General features: G+C 43.1%; 1 protein-coding gene across 3 annotated transcripts in view; it reads right to left on the bottom strand.

The window, feature by feature from the left end:
* The window catches only part of LOC127049126 (protein SOGA3-like), a 74940-nt gene that overhangs the window by 12672 nt on the left and 39256 nt on the right, over positions 1–23012 (bottom strand). Inside the window, exons 2-5 of one of the 3 annotated variants that reach the window (XM_050949550.1) lie at positions 9792–9912; positions 3887–4131; positions 839–1180; positions 431–510 (exon numbers count right to left, since the gene is read on the bottom strand). In XM_050949550.1, coding sequence (XP_050805507.1) covers positions 431–510; positions 839–1180; positions 3887–4021 — 557 coding nt within the window. In that variant the 5' untranslated portion in view covers positions 4022–4131; positions 9792–9912. Of the gene's footprint in view, positions 1–430; positions 511–838; positions 1181–3886; positions 4132–9791; positions 9913–23012 lie in introns of those variants that run through there. The other 2 variants (XM_050949548.1, XM_050949549.1) reach the window with 2 other exon arrangements.

The following is a 23012-nucleotide window of genomic DNA, read 5'->3' as shown; positions in this document are numbered from 1 at the left end:
GGAGGGAAGTCACTCCCTGCCCCCTTGCTCCCTGTAGGGAGTATCTGATGCAAATCCCCTGCAGTCCCTCCAGCATCCAGTGCTGAGATCTAGTTAACCCTAACATGACACAGAGTGGGAACAAAAATCTTTCGTCCTGTCTACTCCACTACTGTGTTAGGGCTAGGCACAATCTAGCCCTACGTAAATACAGATATCAGTTTATATATTTTGGAAGCACACTGCATTTTTTGCAACTAAAATATGAGTTTGAAACATATTTTGGTTTTCACTGGGATTCCTTACACTGAGCACTGAGAAACTGAGCACTGGGCCCTATCCAGCTCCTGACCAATTCAATCACAAATTTCCCTTTAACTCGAATGGGATCAGGAATAGGCCCATTGTTGCCATTCTTCCCCTAACATAAATAGGCCAGATGCCTTTTTACCTTCTGTGGTTGGGCTTCTTTCGAATTTCCTCTTGATAGCTGCATAACTCTTCACTAACTTTCGCCAGTTCTTTAAGAGCCTTTACAAATATAAATAATGTTACCTTAGCATGAACAATAATCTCCAGAATTGTTTTACACCCAATGATGATTTACACAGGAGAGTCCTGTGCAGAAGGGAGTAGCACAGAAAGGTCTCCAAGTTATGGACCAAAGTAAATAGCATGGCACTAGTATATTTAACAAAAGTTTATATACTCAACAGTAACAAACAGAAGGGGAAGGGGAAACATTCCCTGGCTGGGAAGTTGTTGCATCCTGAGACTCAGAGGACATATTCTCTGGGTAGAGAGAGAAGGATTTCATCATGTTCCCTACATTTGCTGAAAGACTTACTCTCGTACTTACTGCACTGAGATCACCAGCATAACTACTGGTATCTTTCTTAGGAGTTGCCAAGCTGAGGAGGTCTTCATGTTTCTCCTGATTGTCAAAGGCCAGACTGTTCCTTAATACAACACTGTTTTTCCTCTGAGTTCTAGTTTCTTTACATTCTTGTTCTGATTTACTGAGCAAATTCTTTTCTTCCATCCAGTCATTTGCCAAGCTGTGTTGACAGTTCAGTTCTGCTGTGTCACTCTGTTCTGAAGTAGGGGAATATACAGATAGCTGCAGCATCTTGCTTTGAATGGCCTTATTATCCCGGACATTCATATTGCTCTCCCGCCTTAGTTTTACCTCCTGGTAAAGCTGAAAAGGCAATAAAACACCCTATTTAATCAAAGTAGAGTTATGAGATTGTAGGATAAAGGACCATATTTATCATCTGTTTTAAACTGTGTTACAAAGCTCCTAAGCATTCATTCAGTAAAATCACTTGTGGGCTGAAAGACTTGATATGTATTTTTAGCTAAGAGATGCTGAGTCCTAAGTGGAATGGCCAATGGGTCATTCTATTATCACAAGGTGTGAAGAAGGTTTGTTACAATTCCCCAAATCTTTGCTATATTTTAATCTATGGCTTAGAGCTATGGAATGGGGTTCCAGAAGATCTCACAAGTTAAGCACCTCTGAGCTGGGTCAGTAATTAGGTGGTAAACTGCCAGGAAACACCAATGTGCTCCAGCACATTCTGCTGGTCTTAAACAAGTGAAACTCTCTCTCTATGAATCAATACTGATGGCAATGTGCTGGTGTCTTTTTGGATGAGGTCCTGAGATCCTCTGCCTCCACTACTAAAAGCAAAGGCATTGTTAACTCAGGTGTCCTGGCATATTCTAATTTGGGGAATTATAATACAAAGGCTTCCGTTTACAGTCCCTTGCATGCAAAGATCCCAAAGCTCCTTACCAACATTAATTCATTCTCACAACACCCATGTGAGTAGACAAGGGATATAGCCGTTTCTGAGCTGAAACACACCTGCTCTTTAACAGTGCACAGCACAGTCTGTAACACAATTTAGGACAGACAGAAAAGAAAAATACTGCATCTGCTTGAAACTGCATAGCAAATATGGGTAGGTAGAATGCAATTACTAGAATTGGGAATTTGGCTAGGTCACTGAGATTTACACATTCCTATTTTCAGTTGAAAAGGGAGGTGGACTTGTTAATGACCACAAGCGGTCATTACATCTCACTCAAAAGCTATCAGGCCTGATTCTCCCACTAAGGCTACTTTACACTGCTCTGGCAGCATAAAAAGGCATTACAGTATGTGTAAATTACAATTACATTCACTTTGAAGTCCCTTTACGCTGCAAGAGCTGTGTCAAAGGGCCTTAGTGTAATTGAGAATTAGGCCCATCATCTCCAATACCATAGAGCCAACTAACAAAATAGCAGATGATTATCAACTGTAATAATAAATTATTATTTATATTACAGTAGCATATAAAGGTCCCAGTCAGGCTGGGGCTCCATTGATCTAGATGCTGGAAATGACAGAAAGGAAATCTGATTCCTGCCCCAAACAGCATATATATACATATAGGGCTCATGTTACTAACCACTGAAATGTAGTCACTTCTGTGGCAAAACAAGGCAACTAGTTAACAAATCACAGCAACATCACCACATTTAAGGCACGAAGTAGAGAAGAATATCATATTCAAATCCAATAGAAATCACAGCTGAAACATAGAAGGCAGACATCACAGAGGTACATTGGAGCCTGAGAGCTGCATATGTCTGTGAGTCATTTGGCTCCATTTTCCTTTTCCATTTTATTATTTTCCTTTCATGCGAACAATCTCTTCCTTACATTCCTAGTGGTTGCAGAAAGCAAGCAAGAATATTTTCATGTGTATATTAGAATAAAATTGTGCATTAGCAAGTGGCAGAGGGTTTTGTTCAGATGACAACTTTGGTGTAAAAGAATAATAAATAAATTACTTATGCTATTCTTGAAAGGAAGTGAATTAGAATTGATAGAAAGTAAATGATCGCTAAAGTGTAAATATTCTTTGTGTCTAGCCTCTGTTTACTGTAATCCTTTTTTCTAATAAATGTCGTCAGTAAATATAGCAGGTCCTTGCAGGAATAAATTTCTCATTTCCTGAGCAACTCATTCTTTGATTCATGGAATTCCCTTTGATGTCAATGAATAAAGTAGTGCATAATTTATCCCAGCCAGAGAGGTATATTTTATAATGCCTGTATTAGAATTTTGTTGATAAACATGCATTCACGTAAGCCAGTGGTTCTCAACAAGGGGCGTGCATACCCATGGAAGCACGCAGAGGTCTTCCAAGGGGTACATCCATTCATCTAGATATTTGTCTACTTTTACAACAGACTACATAAAAAGCACTAGCGAAGTCAGTACGAACTCAAATTTCATACAATGACTTGTTTATACTGCTCTATATACTGTACACAGAAATGTAAGTACAATATTTATATTCCAATTGATTTATTTTATAATTATATGATAAAATGAGAACATAAGCAATTTTTCAGTAATAGTGTGCTGTGATACAAAATCGACAAAAATAGAAAAAAGTAAGCAAGTTGTTTTTAAGTGAGGTGCAACTTGGGGTACACAAGACAATTCAGACTCCTGCAAGGGATACAGCAGTCAGGAAAGGTTGAGAGCCAATGACCTAAGCCCCATACAGACATGTCTGCTACTTTTTAAAATGCATGTATGATGCACACTGTGCCCAGAATCTCTGGCTATGGTAAATGCTGCCAGCAAATTTGACCTAAGACCAATGCTTCAAAGTGACATCTCAAGTTTTGACTCTCTATCTATGGTTATAAAATTAACAATATCTCAAATACTCCCACAGCTCAGACCTTGAATCCTGCCATCAACCATTAAACAGTGGCAGACACGGAAATGGAAAATGGTTCAGAGAGAAAAACCATGAGGTGGCCTTGGGCCACCAGATAAGACTTTAGAAAAATGTTCATTTTTACAGTGTTGTTTACACTCAAAAATCCAAAGTACCTCTTCTATTTTCTTCTGCATGACCTTCCACTGACTTTCCCACTCCTTCCTTTCACTGTCAAATCTCTCCAACAGTTCCATCTTCTCTTTGGTCCAGTTCCTCTCCGTATTCTCCAGTTGTTTATGCAGGTCCATTGCTGCACTATGAGTATCAACTAAAAGGTGTTTCTGCTCCTCTTTTTTTCTGAATGTTTCCTGGAAGCTGGGATTGATTTTATCAGAATAAGTCTTTCTTGTCTTTGATTCTAGCTTCAAACGAACAGAAAAAGAATATAGCAGACAGCACATTCCATTAATTTCAATTGTATCAAAGCTTGCTATCTGTATCAGGATCATAAAGATAAACATATACACTACAATAGAAGTATGGACGAACTGGAATACACAACAGAAAAAGGAGTTCCAACCCCTTTTCTCCCCTCAAAAAAGTGGTATCTGATAACAAATTTAGTCTGTCATTCTACATGCTGTACTTTAATAGCATACACATAGGGAATAGTCCTACAAATGGGTAATATTCAAATGTGCTCTCCTTTAGATGAAGCAGAAGTGCTATAACAGCACTTGATCCTGCAAGATACTGAGAGCCTCTTGCAAGATCCTGAGCACCCTCAATTCCCGTTGTAGTGAATGGCAGTTCAAGGCCTTGGAACCTTCCAAGATCTGACCTTTAGGCAGAATGGCCAAGAATGCTGTCTGTGTGCTATATCTAAACTGTTCACAAAACAACCAGAAATCTAAAGATAGGAAGTTTGCTCAGAACAATTGAGACTTTACACTGGAACATTTAAAAACATTAGTGTTATATGTATACTTTTAATTACACAAAAGAAAACATGCAGTTATGGGGGGAAACCATAAATCGTTTATGTACATACATATACATCAGACACAATATAAAAGCTTAATGTATTTTGGTTTTACAAATCTAAATAAATATATTAGTCCCATGGCATGGGTCTGGAAGACAGTAGAACAGGGCCCTAACCCCAACTCTGACCAGGGTGACCAGATGAGATGAAGAAAATATCGGGGAGAAAAAAAAAAGCCGAGTGCTGTCAGCAGAGCAATGGTGATAGATTTTATAGACCCGATTCTCACTCATTCAATTTTTACACCAGTGGCTCACTAATAATCAGCAGATTTGCTGGTGATTTACACAAACATGAGGTCAGAATAACAACCATTAATTCATTTTTGGGAGCAAGAGTTTGCCAGCTTGATATGGTATGATGTACTGTATGCACAGTTGGGTGAGTTCCTTAAATTTGTTGTGTTAATCTGGTGAACGCAGATAGTCATAACCATTCACAATAAGCTTGCAGATTGCATTGTTTAGTGATCAGAGGCTGTGTCAATATTATTTGTCAGGTCACAAAAACTACTCCCTTTATTGAACATGTTTGTGATTACTAGTTTACATCTAATTTTGTAATTACCTTTTTGTGCCACATACAAAGCTCTCCTCACCCCTTTACTGGGCAAAGCAGATTGATTCAGCTGTGGCTGCTACATGATCACTGCTTACCGTCTGTTTTTTTTTCAGCCAACTGACAAGTTGACATCTAATTCAGATTCAGCTTCTTTCATTAACAAGTGAGCTGTGAGCTCAGCTGAGGACCAACAGGTTACTTGCATCAGTGTATTAGATGAAGTCCTGATACAGTACATCTCAACTGGCAAGCACTTAAGGCCTGATTCAACTGCCACCACAGCCAATGGCAGTCATGCCTCTGACTCAGTGCAAGCTGGATTGGGGCCTAAGAGGGCAGGAACTCCCTTCACTGAACCTCCCTGTCGCTCCCTTTCAAGATCACAGTAATACCACAGAGTTATTTACCTGTGCAATGCGGCATTTAAGCTCAGCTCTTTCAAGCTCCCACTCAGACCTGTCATTGGAACACTGAGACTGCCAAAAGCTTCTTCTTTTTTCTTCCTTCTTTAGCTCTGCCTGAGCCATAGGCGCCAACTCCCTGGGTGCTCCGGAGCAGGAGCACCCACAGGAAAAAGATAGTGGGAGCTCAGCACCCACCAACCACAGTTGTTCAGTGGCACTGCCGATCAGCTATTTGGTGCTCCCCCGATCAGCTAATTGGGGCTCTGACAAACAGCTGATTGACTCAGGAAGCGGGTGGAGCAGAAGCAGGGCCTCAAGGGGCTCGAGCGGGGGCAGGAAGAGGTGGAGCAAGGGTGGGGCCTTGGGGGAAAAGGTGGTGTGGGGGCAGGGCCTCGGGGCAGAGTGGGGATGACGCACTCCTGGGGAAAACTAAAAGTCAGCACCTATGGCTTGAACCACTTCCAAAACAGACTTCAGATCCAGCAAAACACTTCTGTTTTCATCTACCTAGAAACATTCAGGGTAGCTTTACAAATAAAGATCTCTGACACTAACAGAACTGCTCCAAGACAACTCAGCATTCTTAATATGAAATAAGTCCGCTATTAGTTTGTTGTTTCCGATAGGCTCGTGGGTTCATGTTGAAGCCAGTCAGTCTATGGAGCTGGCCCCTCTCCAGGGCCAAGGTTCTAGCTCAGTACCAGGGATTGCAGTAAATGTTGATGAAAATGTTGATATATTCTTATATAAGAATTCCATGCACTGAAGATCTGTTGCATTTGAAACCCTATCCATGGAACATCTACAGGCATATCAATATTTTTTTCACTTCACTACTACAAAGGTTGTATTTTTATGGAGGGAGGGAGGTACAGCTGTAATTCACTCTTTTGCTATACTTACTCTTTTAACAGATTTTTTTTTAACTTATTCAAGAAACTTCAGTGGAATTAACCAAAATGATCTATTTACTCATTTGACTTCTCTGGAATGATTCAAATGCATGTAGCAAAGAACAGTGTGAAGGCATAAACTAGAGACAGATTGAGACACGTTTTGCCTACTGTTTGCACAAGCCTTTGTCAGTGCAACATTAGGAATAACAACTGTGATTCAATCAGAAGCAAATGGTAAATCTTACTGGAACCAATCTGAAAGCCTACATTGCAGCTTAATATTTACTGAATGTGCTCCTGTCATGAACACATTTGCAAAGCAGCTTAGCATGTCAAAAGACTCTTGATGTTCTTTTAGAGTGATTACTTATCAGGTATCACTCCCTTGCTTACATCCATCTTCAAAATGTACATCTGCCTCAGACAAGATTCCATTTATAAAAATAGAATGGAGACCATCAAAATGCAATCAAGTCCTGGAAAAAGTGAGGTTGCAGCTATTTACTTGTAACAGTAACTTCCCTCAAAAGTGCTTCTCTTTTTCATCTATGATTTCTTTTCCTGTTCATATCACTTCTTACGCCCTTCAAATTTCCTCTTAAGATGCAAATAGTCATAGGGTATGTCTACACTGGAAAATTAAAAGCACTTTCACAGGAACACTCCTGCAGCAGCGCTTTGAAGTGTGAGTGTGGTCACGCGAGCGCTGGGAGAGAGCTCACCCAGTGCTTAGAACCGGTCTACACTGGCGCTTTAAAGCGCTCAGACTTGCTGCGCTCAGAGGAGTGGTTTTTCACATCCCTGAGGCCATGTCTACATCTAAAATTTTGCAGCGCTGGTTGTTACAGCTGTATTAGTACAGCTGTATAGGGCCAGCGCTGCAGAGTGGCCACACTTACAGCAACCAGCGCTGCAAGTGGTGTTAGATGTGGCCACACTGCAGCGCTGTTGGGCGGCTTCAAGGGGGGTTCGGGGAACGCGAGAGCAAACCGGGAAAGGAGACCAGCTTCGCCGCGGTTTGCTCTCGCGTTCCCCGAACCACCCTGCAAACCGCAGGGAAGGAGACCTGCTTGTTCGGGGAACGCGAGAGCAAACCGCGGCGAAGCTGGTCTCCTTTCCCGGTTTGCTCTCGCGTTCCCCGAACCACCCTGCAAACCGCAGGGAAGGAGACCTGCTTCCTCGGGGGTTCGAGGAACGAGAGAGCAAACCGGGAAAGGAGACCAGCTTCGCCGCGGTTTGCTCTCGCGTTCCCCGAACCACCCTGCAAACCGCAGGGAAGGAGACCTGCTTGTTCGGGGGTTCGAGGAACGAGAGAGCAAACCGGGAAAGGAGACCAGCTTCGCCGCGGTTTGCTCTCGCGTTCCCCGAACCACCCTGCAAACCGCAGGGAAGGAGACCTGCTTGTTCGGGGAACGCGAGAGCAAACCGCGGCGAAGCTGGTCTCCTTTCCCGGTTTGCTCTCGCGTTCCCCGAACCACCCTGCAAACCGCAGGGAAGGAGACCTGCTTGCTCGGGGTTCGGGGAACGAGAGAGCAAACCGGGAAAGGAGACCAGCTTCGCCGCGGTTTGCTCTCGCGTTCCCGGAACCACCCGGCAAACCTCAGGGAAGGAGACCTGCTTGCTCGGGGTTCGGGGAACGCGAGAGCAAGCAGGGGAAGGAGACCAGCTTGATTACCAGAGGCTTCCTCAGGTATGCTAGGATACCTGCTTATTCCACGGAGGTCAAGAAAAGCGCTGGTAAGTGTCTATACTTGATTACCAGCGCTGGATCACCAGCGCTGGATCCTCTACACCCGAGACAAAACGGGAGTACGGCCAGCGCTGCAAACAGGGAGTTGCAGCGCTGGTGGTGCCCTGCAGATGTGTACACCTCCTAAGTTGCAGCGCTGTAACTCCCTCACCAGCGCTGCAACTTTCTGATGTAGACAAGCCCTCAGACAGCAAGTTAGAGCACTATAAAATGTAAGTGTAGACATACCCATAGTGAAGGTCATGATTGCCGATGTTTGCTCAGATGGCTGGGTGACCATATGCTGTTGCTATAGTAGCTAAATTCCTTAGAGGATTTTGACTCCTATCCCTATCTTTGTCTCTCTCTCTGCTTGTTTCTCCATGGAAGCCAGGAATAAGATCCCAATCTCTAATACTGCTGGTATACTCACTGTTTGGATAGAACACTGGGCTGTTCCCACAGGTATTCCACATGGCTTGAGCATAACAAACAAATGTAAAAAGCCACCACTTCCTTTTTATTAAAATACGTTTTTCTTTCATATGTGAAGTCCTACCACCCCAACACAGCCACGATTTTAGTTTGCCTTGTGGAGCAGTACAGTGTCTGAAATCTGGCTGTATGGGCACTTTCCACACTCCCTAGACAAGGTCAAAAGCTCATTACAGCAATCAACTTTAAACAAATAATCAATTTTGTCAACATCAGTTGTATTTCTCCTTTCACTGTACCCTTCTTTCCTCTCAAATAAAAAGGTCTTATCCTGTTCCTGGTCTCTAATGTTACTCTTTCTTCTCTCTACCTCCCCTCTATGTTCACATGAAACAATGCAAAATAATTTGAACTAAATCTCTGCTGGAGTATGACAACTTCTAAAAATAATCTGCTGTGAAATCAGAGGAGGAGGTGTTATTTTTCAGCAGAGATTACCTAGAGTGGATGTGCACAGCTATTCAGGTAAACTGATCTTCCTCTGTTTTACAAGTGATTAATTAACAGTAAGATAAGGTGCTGGCTTCGGGATGGGTCTATTTCTATTTTTTTAAAGAAGTGGCTGGCATCATAGATTTTATAAACTTTATATTAAACCTATAAGAAACTCTCAGAGTCTCACTCTACTATTTAAAAAACAAAAGATTGAATGTGCAAAAATGGGCTGTCATCTCTGTCTTGTTAATAAATCATTCCATAGTTTGGAAACACTGACTGAACCACTGAACAGCCTTTGCTTGAGAATAAACAACCACCATCACACTTTAAAACTATTATTGGTCTAGATACAAATATCAAAATGAGGCAGATGTTTACAAGATCCGTTAGTCAAACTGTTTACAGCCTTAATAATGTGTATGGTTAACTTTATTTTCTATTTCACAAATAAGGCCACAATGCTTCAAAAACCACTGTGATTTTTAAAAGAAAAAAAGAAAAGAAAAGAACTTGCCTTATTGGAGTAAACAATCCTTCAGACGTTTTTCAGTCCATTTTTCAGTGTAGTAGTGAAAGCAGTGAAATGCATAGCTAGCTGGGATAAAGAGTTCCAGTTCTGTGAATCCTGATCCTTAAAGAAAACAAGAAACCAGGAAAGAGATAATTTTTCAATTAGAGCAGCGCTTGCAACTCTCTTTGATTAACTTCACAACTTCAGTTTCGCAAACTGAAAAACAGTTCTGTCTGGCATCATCCCGGCAGCTGGGTTCCATGTGACGTCAATACATGGAGGATGGTTTTAAAGCCACCTCTTCCAGCCCCCAGCTCTGTAACTTTATATCTGCTCACATTTTGTGTAAACAACTTCAAGTCCAGGACATTTTTAGGTTTTATAGTGCAGCTAGTATTTAAAGCTTGCCAAAGCAACCAATGTTAAAGTTAAAGCTATGACAATGGACAATTTTAGATTTCTTTTATTAGTTAAAGGCAACTCTCTGTTTTAAAGAAGGATTCTTTTCTACATTCCATGCCCAATTTTGAGGGGTACATTTGTTTATCAGGGCAACTTTTCATGATCCACAACTCCCCTAAATCACCCACTCTCCCCCCATACTAAAATCTTTACTTTTTGTATTCAATTATATTATCACTTCTGTAATAAGACATTACTAGTCATTGTGTAATCTTATTTTATTTGTATTCTAGGAATGCTGACAATGGCTTGTTCAGAATATACACTAACATTTTTGCTACTTTATAACGATATTGGTCCGTTAAGTCTACTTTTGGACCACTTAGAAGCACAGAAACTGGCCAGAAGTAGCCAGCAGAGACTCTCCCTCCAAAGGGGAGCTCTTCACTGGCAGAAACCTAGCAGAGATGGTTGAGATGTCCCCTTTTACAATTGCACCCCTCAATCCTGGCACAAGGGGATGGAGGATATATACAAGATTGGCTTGGGGCAAAGAAGGGGTGTGACTAAGTTGAGTTCTGCTACAAAAAATCCTCCACAGGTATAACATCAGTGAAGGACCTCACACCACTACAGTAAGTTTGAGCTGCTACCCTGCAATGCTTAGGCTGGAGCTAGACTGCAGAGAATCAAGGAACTACAACCAATGAACAACCACTGTGCCCCTGCTCTCCACAGGGTCCGAGTGGAGCAGGGTAGAGTGTCTAGCCCATTGTGACAAATCCTTTTATTTGCATGTCTAATTGGATAGTACTGTTGCACTGCACTGTAGGTTATAAATTCCATGCTCACTTGATATTGGTCTGTGCTGGATATAGTGTGGACCTACATCACCTCAGGGGGAACTCTGGCAGGCATCTATCCCAAGGAGCACCGAGGTGTGCGGGGGGGAGGGAGAAGGGGTGGCCATGCATACAACTTTGCTATCAGCAAAAGCATCAGGGGAATGGAGCCATGTCTCTTTCCTGCCCCTATTTCCCTCTTTAGCCAGTAACAGTTCTGTAGCTTAGTTGTGCTGAGGGACTGCAACTGAGATCAGACCCTGCTTCAGGATTGAGGTTGGGGGCTAAGACTCTTTGTGCCCTCAACCATTTGCAAACCTGCATTGACTCATATTGTGGATGGTCAATCTCCAGCTGTGTGCGGTAGCTTCTGTCTGTGCTGAACAGAAGACAGATGGGCATTTGCTATCAGGCATGTGAGTGCAATTCCCATTTCCTTGAATGGAAACAATGTTCATGCCCTCAAGAGTAGAATCTGACCATCTTCTAGACAATAGGAGTTGCTTGTAGGATCAAGAACATAGTCTGCCCTAGGTGCTTCTTTGCTTACTCAGCACTTTCCCCCTTTGGAACGACAAGATGTTCCTATGTTAAAACATATGTACAGTAGAAAGGTTTTAACTCAGGGTGCATTCTACAATAAACACCCAAGTAGGTTGCAGGGAAAATACATTTTTTCTCCTTATATGGTCAGGGAGTAAGTCCCAGTGAAGACATTATTTGGGTGCTTATTCTGCCCCTCTGAAAGATATGCAATGGGACTCAGACTGTTATTATAAGTTTCAAAAACCATTTAAAAAAAGAACAAAGATGACTGAAGGACAGAGAGTCCCTGAGGAAAATCCTCAGCCCATTCATTTAGAAATCCTTCTTTTGTAAAAAAGCCAGAGCTACTTTCTGCCCTCAGTTACACTCAGGCAACCCAACTGTCCTCAATAGCTGTGCCTATGTAAAGCAGAGCAGGACTGAGCCCTTAAACGGGGATTATGGATCAGACTCTCCTCTCACAACACTGCAACTTCAATGGAGTCAACAAGGTTGCACCTGGGCAAATGAGGGCAGAATATGATCTTATGAATTTTCGCTCGTATAGTTCCTTAAATATAGACTATAATTCCAATGTATTTAATTAAATTTTACTAAATTAGTGCCTGTTGTCATCCAAGTGCTGTGAAACAAAATATTAAAACACAGTCTGAGCCAAATCCTGAACTCAGTTTTTACTGAGTTTTAATTAATTAGTTTTAATTAACTTGAGATTTGCCTCAGTTTGAGTGAGGACTGACTAAAAGCAGAGCAAGAGATTCTGAGGTAATCCTGTGAATAATATGATGCTACTCAGTAGGAGTCCAGATCCAGGCCCACTGAGGTCACTGGGAATCTTTCAATTACTTCAGTGGGCACTGGATCATAACCAGGCCTTGTGAGCGCCACAGAAAGAGGTGTATAAGGATTGTAGCTGCTTTGGATTCAGTTAAGAGCATTAGAAGATTTGAATGAAAATTTATGGGACTGTAAAGGAGATGTTTCTAGCCCACCTCTGCAATCAGGGCTGGCTCCAGGCACCAGCCCAGCAAGCAGCTGCTTGGGGTGGCCAATGGTGAGGGGCAGCGGGTCCCTCACTCCGTCTCGGAGCGAAGGACCAGCTGCCGAATTGCTGCCGAAGACTGAAGCGGCAGCGGTAGAGCTGCAGATTGCAATTGCAGCTTTTTTTTTTTTTCTTTTTGCTTGGGGCGGAAAAAACCCTGGAGCCGGCCCTGTCTGCAAGGACCATATGCAGCTCCCCTTGAAGCCAAGTGGGGTATTTGCCTGAGAGCGGGCAGAATTTGAGCCCTACATTTTATTTCTAAAGTATGGTTCTACTTGAAAATGACTGTTTTCAAATGTCATCTTCTTATTCTATAGACAAGATCCCTGTGTGACTGGCACCTGCTGGCAGTCTATCCGGTTCTTACATGGACATGCTGTGATTGGGAGCGCATGAGAAGCCTTACCTCATCTGCAACCTGTTTAAAGGCCAGGCAAAATTGCAGCCCCTGTGCTGGGGGAGTGCAGGGACTCCTCAATTCCCATTCTCTTGGGGGCATACAACATGCTCCTGGGGGGAAAGCAGAGACAGCACCATGGCCTTCCTCCCAACCAGCCTGCAAAGCAGAATGGGGACACGCAGCTAGCAGACTGCACCCAAGAAAAGGATGTAATAGCAGGCTCAGGGAAGTTTTCTGCTATTATCTGCTATGTGCCTCCTCAAACTCTTACTGAGGCATGCAGCTCTGCACTAGAGTTGCCAATTTCAGTTGGACATAGTCCTGGAGATTTAATCACATGACAATCTTTTATTAAAGATTCATCTTTAATTCCTGGAGACTCCCGGCCAATCCTGGAGGGTTGGCAACCCTACTCTGCACTGTCCCCTATTCTGGGCATGATCTAGCCCTTAGTGACAAGAATAAAGATTTACTATTGTAAGCACGAGAGTCAACATGGCTACAAAAGAGATTCCTGTATTCTATTACTTTTTATACACCAGCAGGCTTGGTAACTAAAAGCCATCTGCAAAAGGGGTTTGGTGGAAAATACAAACTCTGTGCAACCCTTCTGGTTTCACGGACACCTCTGTGAGGGAGGGAAATATTATCCACAATTTACAGTTGGGGGAACAGAGTCACAGTTACATCATGCAACTTGGAAATCTATGGCAGACATTTACAACTTGTTTACTCTCCTACATTACAGCATAGTTCACCAATAAGCCCTGCATATCTAATGGTAGAACCTGGTGTTGCATATTGTTTCCCTTAAAAGAAAATAAGAGTGTCAGAAATTTTAATCAGTAGGTGTTAGGTGCCTACCTGACATTTCTGCCTTTGAAAATCACCCTCTTAGCCCATTATATTATGGACTGATTAGAAGAAATGACATGTTATATTCAAAGGCTCTGCTTGAAGTTCATGTGCAGTTCATTTGTTTTTTGATCATGCATATTTAGACAGTTATGGTTTTGGCAATTTTCTATTATTCAACTGCTGGGTATATTTTTGCTTCATATAGGCACCTGCTCTCTTCCAGTTCTGATTCTAAAGCATTGGTGACAGATGTCAGCAGACCCATGTCTTATTATATCTGTAATCTGGAGCTTCAGGCAAACATATGTTCAGATGAAAGAAATATCTTTGTCCCTGAACAAGATCTTTCAAACTACCATTTATTTTCATATGTGTAAGTTACTTTGCAGTAACAACTTAGAAAACTTTTAGAGGCATTTATTATTTAAAAGAATGTACATCTGGATCTTGAAAGACTTGACTTGACTAAATTTCTCTGGTTGTATTCAAAGAAAATATACATTCAGAACCTGTCCTGGTGAGAAATCTGTGAAGGCCACAGAATGACCTTAAATGTTCATTTTTTACAGTGCTACCATAATGTTGCACGCATGGCAGTAATCTTTAGGGCTGCCAAACGATTAAAAAAATAATCGCAATTAACCACAAGATTAAAAAAAACTGTGATTAATTGCAGTTTTAATGGCGCTGTTAAACAATAATAGAATACCAATTTAAATTTATTAGAAATATTTCTGGATGTTTTTCTACATTTTCAAATATATTGATTTCAATTAAAACACAGAATACAAAGTGTACACTGCTCACTTTATATTATTATTTTTATTACAAATATTTGCACTGTAAAAAAGATAAAAGAAATAGTATTTTTCAATTCACCTCATACAAGTACTGTAGTGCAAGCTCTTTATTGTGGGAGTGCAACTTACAAATGTAGAATTATTTTTAACGTAACCATATTCAAAAACAAAACAATGTAAAACTTCAGTGCCTACAGGTCACTCAGTCGTACTTCTTGTTCAGGCAAAGAAGGTACCAATGTGAGATTTCTAAAGATAGCTACAGCATTAGACCCAAGGTTTAAGAATCTGAAGTGCCTTCCAAAATCTGAGAGGGACAACGAGGTGTAGAACATGCTGTCAGAAGTCTTAGAAGAGCAACACTCTGATGTGGAAACTACAGAACCCAAACCACCAAATATCACCCTTCTGTTGGTGGCACCTAACTCAAACGATGAAAATGAACGTGCAACAGTCCACACTGCTTTGGATCTGTAAGGATAAGGCTTTTTCCTGTTGACATATTGTAAGGCCTAAGGCCTTTGTCTGCAGCCATATTAAGAGAGTAGCAGCCATTAGTCAAGAAGCAGAAAGTCACATCCTCACATTCCATCTAAATTACATTAAAACAATGTAATATCGGGCCGTTAAGAAGGCAATCCTGTCCTAATAGCACCCAGCATCACAAGATAAAGAAACAGATCTTAAGGTGGTTAAAGAAAACTTGACAGCATTCTGTCTGGCAATTCACTTGTCAACAGCTGTGGTTGTAAAATCCCCATTTCTTTATTGTTTTGTCTTTATGGTCTCCACTTCTCTATTGTTTGTCTGTAGGGTCTCTGGTTCTTTGATTGTTTCTGTTTGTTACATAATTAATTTTGTTGGATGTAAATCAATTAAGGTGATGGGGTATGACTGGTTAAAGAATTATTTTACAGTATGTTAGGATTGGTTTGAGAATTGATTAGTAATATTCCAGTAAAATGATTGGTTAAGGTATAGCTAAGCAGGACTCAAGTTTCATATATAAACTGGGGTCCAAAAGGAAGTTCTTGGGAACCAACTCCAGGACACAGCCCTAAGATCAGAGCTGCCAGACCTCAACAAGCTGCCATCCACACCGTGCGGAAGCTGAAGTCCCCTCAATGATCTGATCCTGACGGGCCATCAGGGGAAAGTTCATCTACCTCATTGTGAGTGGTGAGCACTGCATGCTTAGCATGTACATTCTGTTTTGGTGATTGTTAATAAATAGAGGTTAAGTAGGATATTACTGCATAACACTCTTTCACTGGTAAGACCCCACAAACCCGCAGACCTGAGCCCACAGAAGGGTAAGGGTGAGTGCCTAAATTACCAGGGTTACGCCTGAGCCCTAGGGTAAGGGTGGGTGCCCTAGAGTGTAAGGTTACGACTGAGCCCTAGGAACAGGGTAAAGGTGGGTGCCCCTAGAGTATGCAAGTAACAGAGAATTTTGTGTGGGTAATAGATCGTTATCTAGCAGAGCCCATCATCAGCATGGAAGCATACCCTCTAGAATGGTGGTCAAAGTAGGAAGTAGTGTATGAATATTTAGCATATCTGGCACGTAAATACCTTGCAACGCCAGCTACAACAGTGCCATGTGAATGCCTGTTCTCACTTACACGTGGCATTGTAACTAAGAAGCTGGCAGCATTATCTCCTGTAAAAGTAAACACATTTATTTATTTTAGTGATTGGCTGAACAAGAAGTAGGACTGGGTGGACTTTTAGGCACTAAAGTTTTACATTGTTTTACTTTTGAATGCAGTTATGTAAAAAAATAAGAATTCTACATTTGTAAGTTGCAATTTCATGATTATAAGACTGTATTACAGTACTTGTATTAGGTGAATTGAAAAATACTATTTCTTTTGTTTATCTTTTTTACAGTGCAAATATATATAATCAAAAATAATAAAGTGAGCACTGTAGCCTTTGTATTCTTTTTTAACTGAAATCAATATCTGAAAATGTAGAAAAACATCCAAAATAATGTATATCTTTTAATTGGTACTCTATTATTGTTTAACAGTATGATTAAAACTACGATTAATCACAACTTTTAAAAAATCTAGTTAATTTTTTTGTGTTAATCGCTTGTGTTAACAGTGATTAATTGACAACCCTAGTAATCCTGTTGTTATTTCACAAGTTAGTTAAGTAGGGTAAGATCTGCTCAGTGCTAGAATAGGCGACATTTGAGAAAAACTCAAGAGTGCTTCAGGAGTAGCATTAATGATTCAGGACCTGATTCAATTCTCAAAATGAATTCATCGGCGTTACACTATTTGATTTACACTACTGTAAGTAAGATCAGAATTAGGCCTATGTAAGTGGGACTCCTCCCTCTGAAGCAATATTGAATGAATGCCGCAGAGGCACTGTGCTGCAGGAGGAGCTGTCTTTCAGACAGATATAAAGCACAGGAGGTCCTTGTGGTCAAATCCCAAGGCATTTTTTGCAAAAGCAGGATGTTAATCCCACCATTCTGCCCAAATTCAAATTTGTGTTAATTACATTCTACCTACCAAAATTCCTTCTGCAGCTGCAGATGGATGTTACTTTTCATTTCCTGCCTTAACTGTAATGTAGCATTTCTGTGCACTTTTTAAGAACCAGTCCTTCAAATGATTACTATTGGGTGTATCTCTTTCTACCATAAATAGTCTCATTTACTTGGATGGGACTACTCACGACAATGAGCACTATGCGTGGTAGTGTTTGCAAGTATTTTGGTGCTAAAACAGTTGTAACATTCTACCACATCTGTGCCTGCATTTCAACGATTGGCGAAGTGATTCCTATGCAAATTTGTAAAGTGAATTGGTCTCCTTTGAGGTGAAATTTAGTACATAGAGGTAGGTTATTATAATGATGCTGATTATGCTGCAGCCATCTTTAACATGAAAGCCAGATTTGTAATCAAATCTAAGCATATGTTATACGATCATGTTGACTAATATTAATACTTATTTTAATAAAACAGGTTCTCTTCCACATCTGCGTATGCCTCATTTGAACAAAATGTAAGCTACACTCCATTTTCATTCAGCTAGGGCTAACTCAACCCCCACCAGTATGGCATTTAGTGAGCAATGAACATTTCCTTAGGGCATCTGTACTTAAAAGACTACAGTGGCACAGCTGTGCCCCTGCAGTACTTCAGTGTAGGCACAACCTATGCCCACATGAGAGATTCTCCCATCAGCACTGGTAATCCACCTCCCTGGGAGGTCTACCACTGTCTACACTGAGGATGCGGTAGGTAAAGTACACCCTAACACTCTTCATAACAACAAACCTATAATTAACCCAGTCCCTCCAGCACCACCACTACAGCAGAGGCAGTGGAGAATTAGCAACTGGGCTGACGGGGCCCGTGACAAGGAGCTGTGGCCAGTTGGGGGTAGGGTTGCCAACTTTCTAACCACACAAAGCTTAACACCCTTGCCTCTCCCTCTGTCCTTAAGCCCTGCCCCTTCTCTGAGGCCCCACACCCGCTCTCTCCATCCCCTCCCTCTGTCACTCGCTCTCTCCCACCCTCGCTCACTCACTCATTTTCACCGGGTTGGGGCAGGGGGTAGGGTGCGGGAGGGGGTGAGGGCTCCATCTGAGGGTGTGGGCTCCGAGGTGGAGACAGAAATGAGGGGTTCAGGGTGTAGGAAGGGGTTTGGAGAGTGGGAGGTGGCTCTGGGCTGAGGCAGGGGGTTGGGATGTTGGAGGGGGTATGGGCTCTGGGCTGGGGGTGCAGGCTCTGGGGTGGGGCCAGAAATGAGGGGCTCAGGCTGTGGGAGGGGGTTGGAGTGTGGGCTCTGGGAGGGAGTTTGGGTGCAGGAGGGGTCTCAGGGCTGGAGAAGAGGTTTGGGTCATAAGAGAGGGTTCAGGGTGCAGGCTCTGGGTAACTTACCTTGGGGAGCTCCCGGAAGTGGCAACATGTCCCTTGGCTCCTAGGCAGAGGCACGGGCAGGAGTCTGTGCGCATTGCTTCCACCCACAGGCACTGCCCCTGCAGCTCCCATTGGCCGCAGTTCACGGTGCTCAGGGCAGGGGTGCTCAGGGCAGGGGCAGTGCACAGAGGCAGGGGCAGTGCACAGAGCCCCTCTGGCTGCGCCTCTGCCTAGGAGCAGAGGGACACTTCTGGGAGCCACACAGAGCCAGGTAGGGAGCCTGCCAGCCCTGTGCAAACTGGACTTTGGTCAGCGGTGCTGACTGGAGCTGCAAGGGTCCCTTTTCAACTGGGCATTCCGGTCAAAAAACAAATGCCTGGTAACCCTAATTGGGGGCTGTGGAAAAATTGGCACCCCCATACCCAACTCTGCTCCCTGGCTCTGCTCGCCTGGGGTGGGAGAGGCTTTGTCATTCCCATACTAAATCCCGCCCCCTGTATGTTTTGGCTTGTGGGATGTGGACAGAGCAGGACGGAGCAGCTTTTCCTCTGCGCCCTGGGTCCTGCCTCAGCAGCTGGACACAGCCTTCTGAGTTCTAGTGCCCACCTGTTTCCTCTACAACCGTGAGTGGGTGGGCAAAGCAATGGAGATGGGGGGAGAAGAGAAGGGGAGAGGAATGGGGAGGGGATGAGGAAGAGAAGGGGATACGGGAATGGTAAGGGGGAAGCAGGAGCCCAGCATGTAGCATACTCTGGGCAGCAGCAGCCCCAGCAGGGAGGTAACAGTGACATCACTGCAGCAGCCGGTGTCAGAGTGGTTGCCAGCAGCAGCTGGGGCTCCCCCATTATGCCGTCCTGTCCCCCCCAGCACTTGCAGCCCAGGTACCACTGTAGGCAGAGGAAGAGAGACAGTGAACCAAGGGGACTGACTTCAGCATGCGTGTGTGTGTGCGTGTGTGCATGGGCATGTTTTGTCCCCCCAAATATAGCAGTCAAACTATGCCTATAGCCCCAAGACTGGAGGAACTCTCACTCCCCGCTGTGGCCCAGGGCCATGGTGGTTGGAAGGAGACAGAGCTTCTCCAGTCTTAGGGCCATGGGGTGGGGAGAAAGGAGTAAGACTGCAGGGCCACAGTGCGAGGCCAGAATCGGGCTGACCATGTGTGGGACTGGGCAGGACAGTGCATGGAAAGGGACAGAATGAGATGGGGGTGGGCGCTGTGTGCGGGGCTGCAGACAGAAGGGTCAGAACAGGGGCAACATTGCACGCGGAAGGGGGGGCCCCACATTTGCTCTGGCAAAACATTAATCCACCTCTGGCTGGAGGAGCTTTCAGCTGCCCTCTCACCCTAGCAGCAGGGATCTTTTGCTATAATGAACCCAAGGCTATAACGAACAAATGGCGTGGATCCCGATGGGTTCATTATAGCGAGGGTGTACTGTATAGCTACGTCTCTTGGCAGTGTGGATTTTTCAGGCCCCCCCTGCCGAGAGATGTAGTCACACCGATCTAAATTCCTATTGTAGACCAGGCCCTACTCTGCACAGTTTCATTCTGTCAACCCTCTTGTTCAAAATCGACACAAGGCATCTGGAGATTGAGAGATGATTTGGATTGCAGTACCATATGCTATGCTGCTGATATTCAGCTGTCTGGGGCAGACACTCAGCTGATGTAAATCAGCACAGTTCTACTGAAGTCCATGGAACCTGGACTCTGGGCTGCTTTCCCAATGCCTAACTTAGAGCATTGAAAGAGTTAAACCCAGTTCAGAAAAAGTGGATGTGACATTGTCAGGCAAGGGAAGGCATCTTGAGAAATTGATGGGGTTATAAATTCTCTGTCCTATGCAGAGGTATTCTCACGTCTTGACTCAGATGTCACAGTTTCAGGGTATTATTGGACCCATAGCTGCTGCTGAATTCCGAGATAGAAGCAAATCCCTGCAAACACCTTTACAGACGGATTAAAGCTGTTCTGTGTGAATGATTTGTTGTAGGGCTACTAAAAAATTAGTTTTTGTAAAGCATAAAACCCCTATAGAAATCCAGTCATATTGTTTACAGAAAGAATTTTGGATCACTATAAATTAATAAACATATTGCACCAGGGTATAACTTTTATACACACAAATCAAGATAATTGAGAGTTAACCCAGATTCTGATCTCACACCATTGCAAGCTGAATGACTCTAGTGAATTCAAAGGACTCACTCTGGATTTAAACTGGTGCGAGGGAATTTAAAATCAAGACCTTATTAAATAGAAGATAGAAAAGTATGACTTAAAATCCACATCCAGCATTACAGGCTCAGATCTGAATGTTCCTCTTTTATTGATTGAGTTGGTAACATTTAAAAATGCCAAACTGATCTTTTCCTCAAGGGAGATTTAACAACAAACAAACAAAAATCCCTTTGTGCTAAAATTTTTATATGACAAGCTTTAGCTTGGAGAAATATTTTTTTTAATTGCAGCATTGTAACTCTCTGGAAACAGAAGTTTCTCAGGAAGTGCTGAGAAATCCTGATGATTGGGGATGGGGAAAAGGGGAGAAGGCAAGGGCTTTCTTCTTCAGTGATCTTGCTGTGGATAAGGACATCACCAAGCAATAAGTGAATGACCCTTTGGAGACTATGAGCGTTCCTTGGGGGGAAGATATCTCGTCATAGCATCCCTAGCCCTACTAATCTCTAATTGATGGAATGGTCCCTTGAGCAACTGGGCATGAATTAGAGAAGCCTTCATGGTCCTCTGACTTACTCCAGGGACCAGGCCAGGTCCTATCCTTCCCCAGAATATGAGAAATATAAAGATGGGTTAAGGTCACTTTTTCTAACAACACACTGGCAGGTCCTCCAAGGGCTGAGAACCTGGGTCTACTCCTTATGTGGTGCTCATTACCATTGCATCTGCATACCTCTCAATAATTTACAATGAAATAACAAAGACAGTTTCTTTTGCTTTCTTCACAAAAGATAGGATTACATTTCTTGATTAGAGTTAAGGGGTTTTGATTGTTTGTTTTGTTTTATTTATGTTGTTATGGGAGAAGAACTTTTTGAGAGAAAGCTCAATCAAAGAAATGAGGTTTGCATTTAGTTCTGTGAAGTTACTACTTTCTCAGCTCCTGTGGAATGAATTCCATAAGTTAGGTCGAAGCTCCTATGAAAGTTGAGTCTCTAGCACTGAAAGGCATTCCTTCAATTAGCTGGGGCCAATCCCCAGGAGGGTTTTGAATACTAGGACAGAAACACTGACCTGAACTTTATTTATTTAGTAGCAAGTGCAAATAGCAGAGCACTGGTATGGTAGGTCCATGGCAACCTATGTTGCTAAGCAGAAAGGCAGCTGCATTTTATACTAGTTGATATTTTTTCAGGATGTGTGGCTTCATTCCTAGATAATACTTAGTTGTTATGATCATTCTTAAAAATCAGAAATGCATGGACCACCATGACCAAAAGAGTGGGCTGCAGCCTATAGGCTGGTCACAAATAGAAGTAGCCTTTTTGCCACTATGAGCAGTGAGGAGTCCGAAAGACTCCAGGGTTGAAGACTGATTTAACAAACTGAGGGCACATGCCTCAGTGAGGGGTACATTACAGAGAAGGCCAATTCTTCGAGGCATGTCCCTCTTCCCAGTAGCATCACCTCCATCTTACTCAGTTTTAATCAGTTGCTGTTTATCTAAGGGCTGATTGAGCTAAGCACAAAGCAAGCTGGAAGATGGTTTTGTTTAGATCTGACACAAAGGAGATGTAGAGACTGGTGTCATCTGAGTACTGGTGTCACTTCAGACCATATTGTCCCCACCAGCTGTCCCCGTGTCCCAGGTTGAATAATACAGGGGAGAGGACTGAGCTTTATGGGACTCTTCAAGTGAGGGCTCTACCCCTGCCAGATGTGCTCGCTCTCCATGTCTGACTCAATTCCACTGGCTGCCAATTCCTGACTTCCTCTTTGAGCCAGGAACCAGATGTGGGGAGGTGAAAAGTCAGGCCAGGGTGGAGTGAGCCAGCAAATCTTACAGTAAAGAAGGGAGGCAAATTAGGGGCAGTGGCCAAGAGGGATGGACAGACAGGATAAGGCTGGTGAGCTGATCAGTATGGGGTGAGAGGGATAGACCAGGTGAACGCTGCACAGTTTTTCTATCCCTGTGCCACCTCTCAATCTGTGTTTTCACACAAAACTGTCGTATTACACACCATTCTAACTTTGACACCTCCTCCCTATCATTCACCACTGAAGGGATAAGGACCTCAAACAGGATAGGATATAATGTCCTCAAAGGTACTGAGCATCCACAACTCTCAGCGATGTCAACAGAAGCTGTGGATGTCCATTCCTGCCCAAGGAAGGCCATACATGTGAGGCAGACTAAATGCAAACTTCCTGCTCTTATCACTTGGATTTGAGTGTCAAATCCACACCACACACT

Source organism: Gopherus flavomarginatus, chromosome 4, assembly GCF_025201925.1.
Source record: "Gopherus flavomarginatus isolate rGopFla2 chromosome 4, rGopFla2.mat.asm, whole genome shotgun sequence".
Classification (NCBI taxonomy): Eukaryota; Metazoa; Chordata; order Testudines; family Testudinidae; genus Gopherus; species Gopherus flavomarginatus.
Note: the sequence above shows the minus strand (reverse complement) of the source record. Positions and strands in the feature narration are given on the sequence as shown.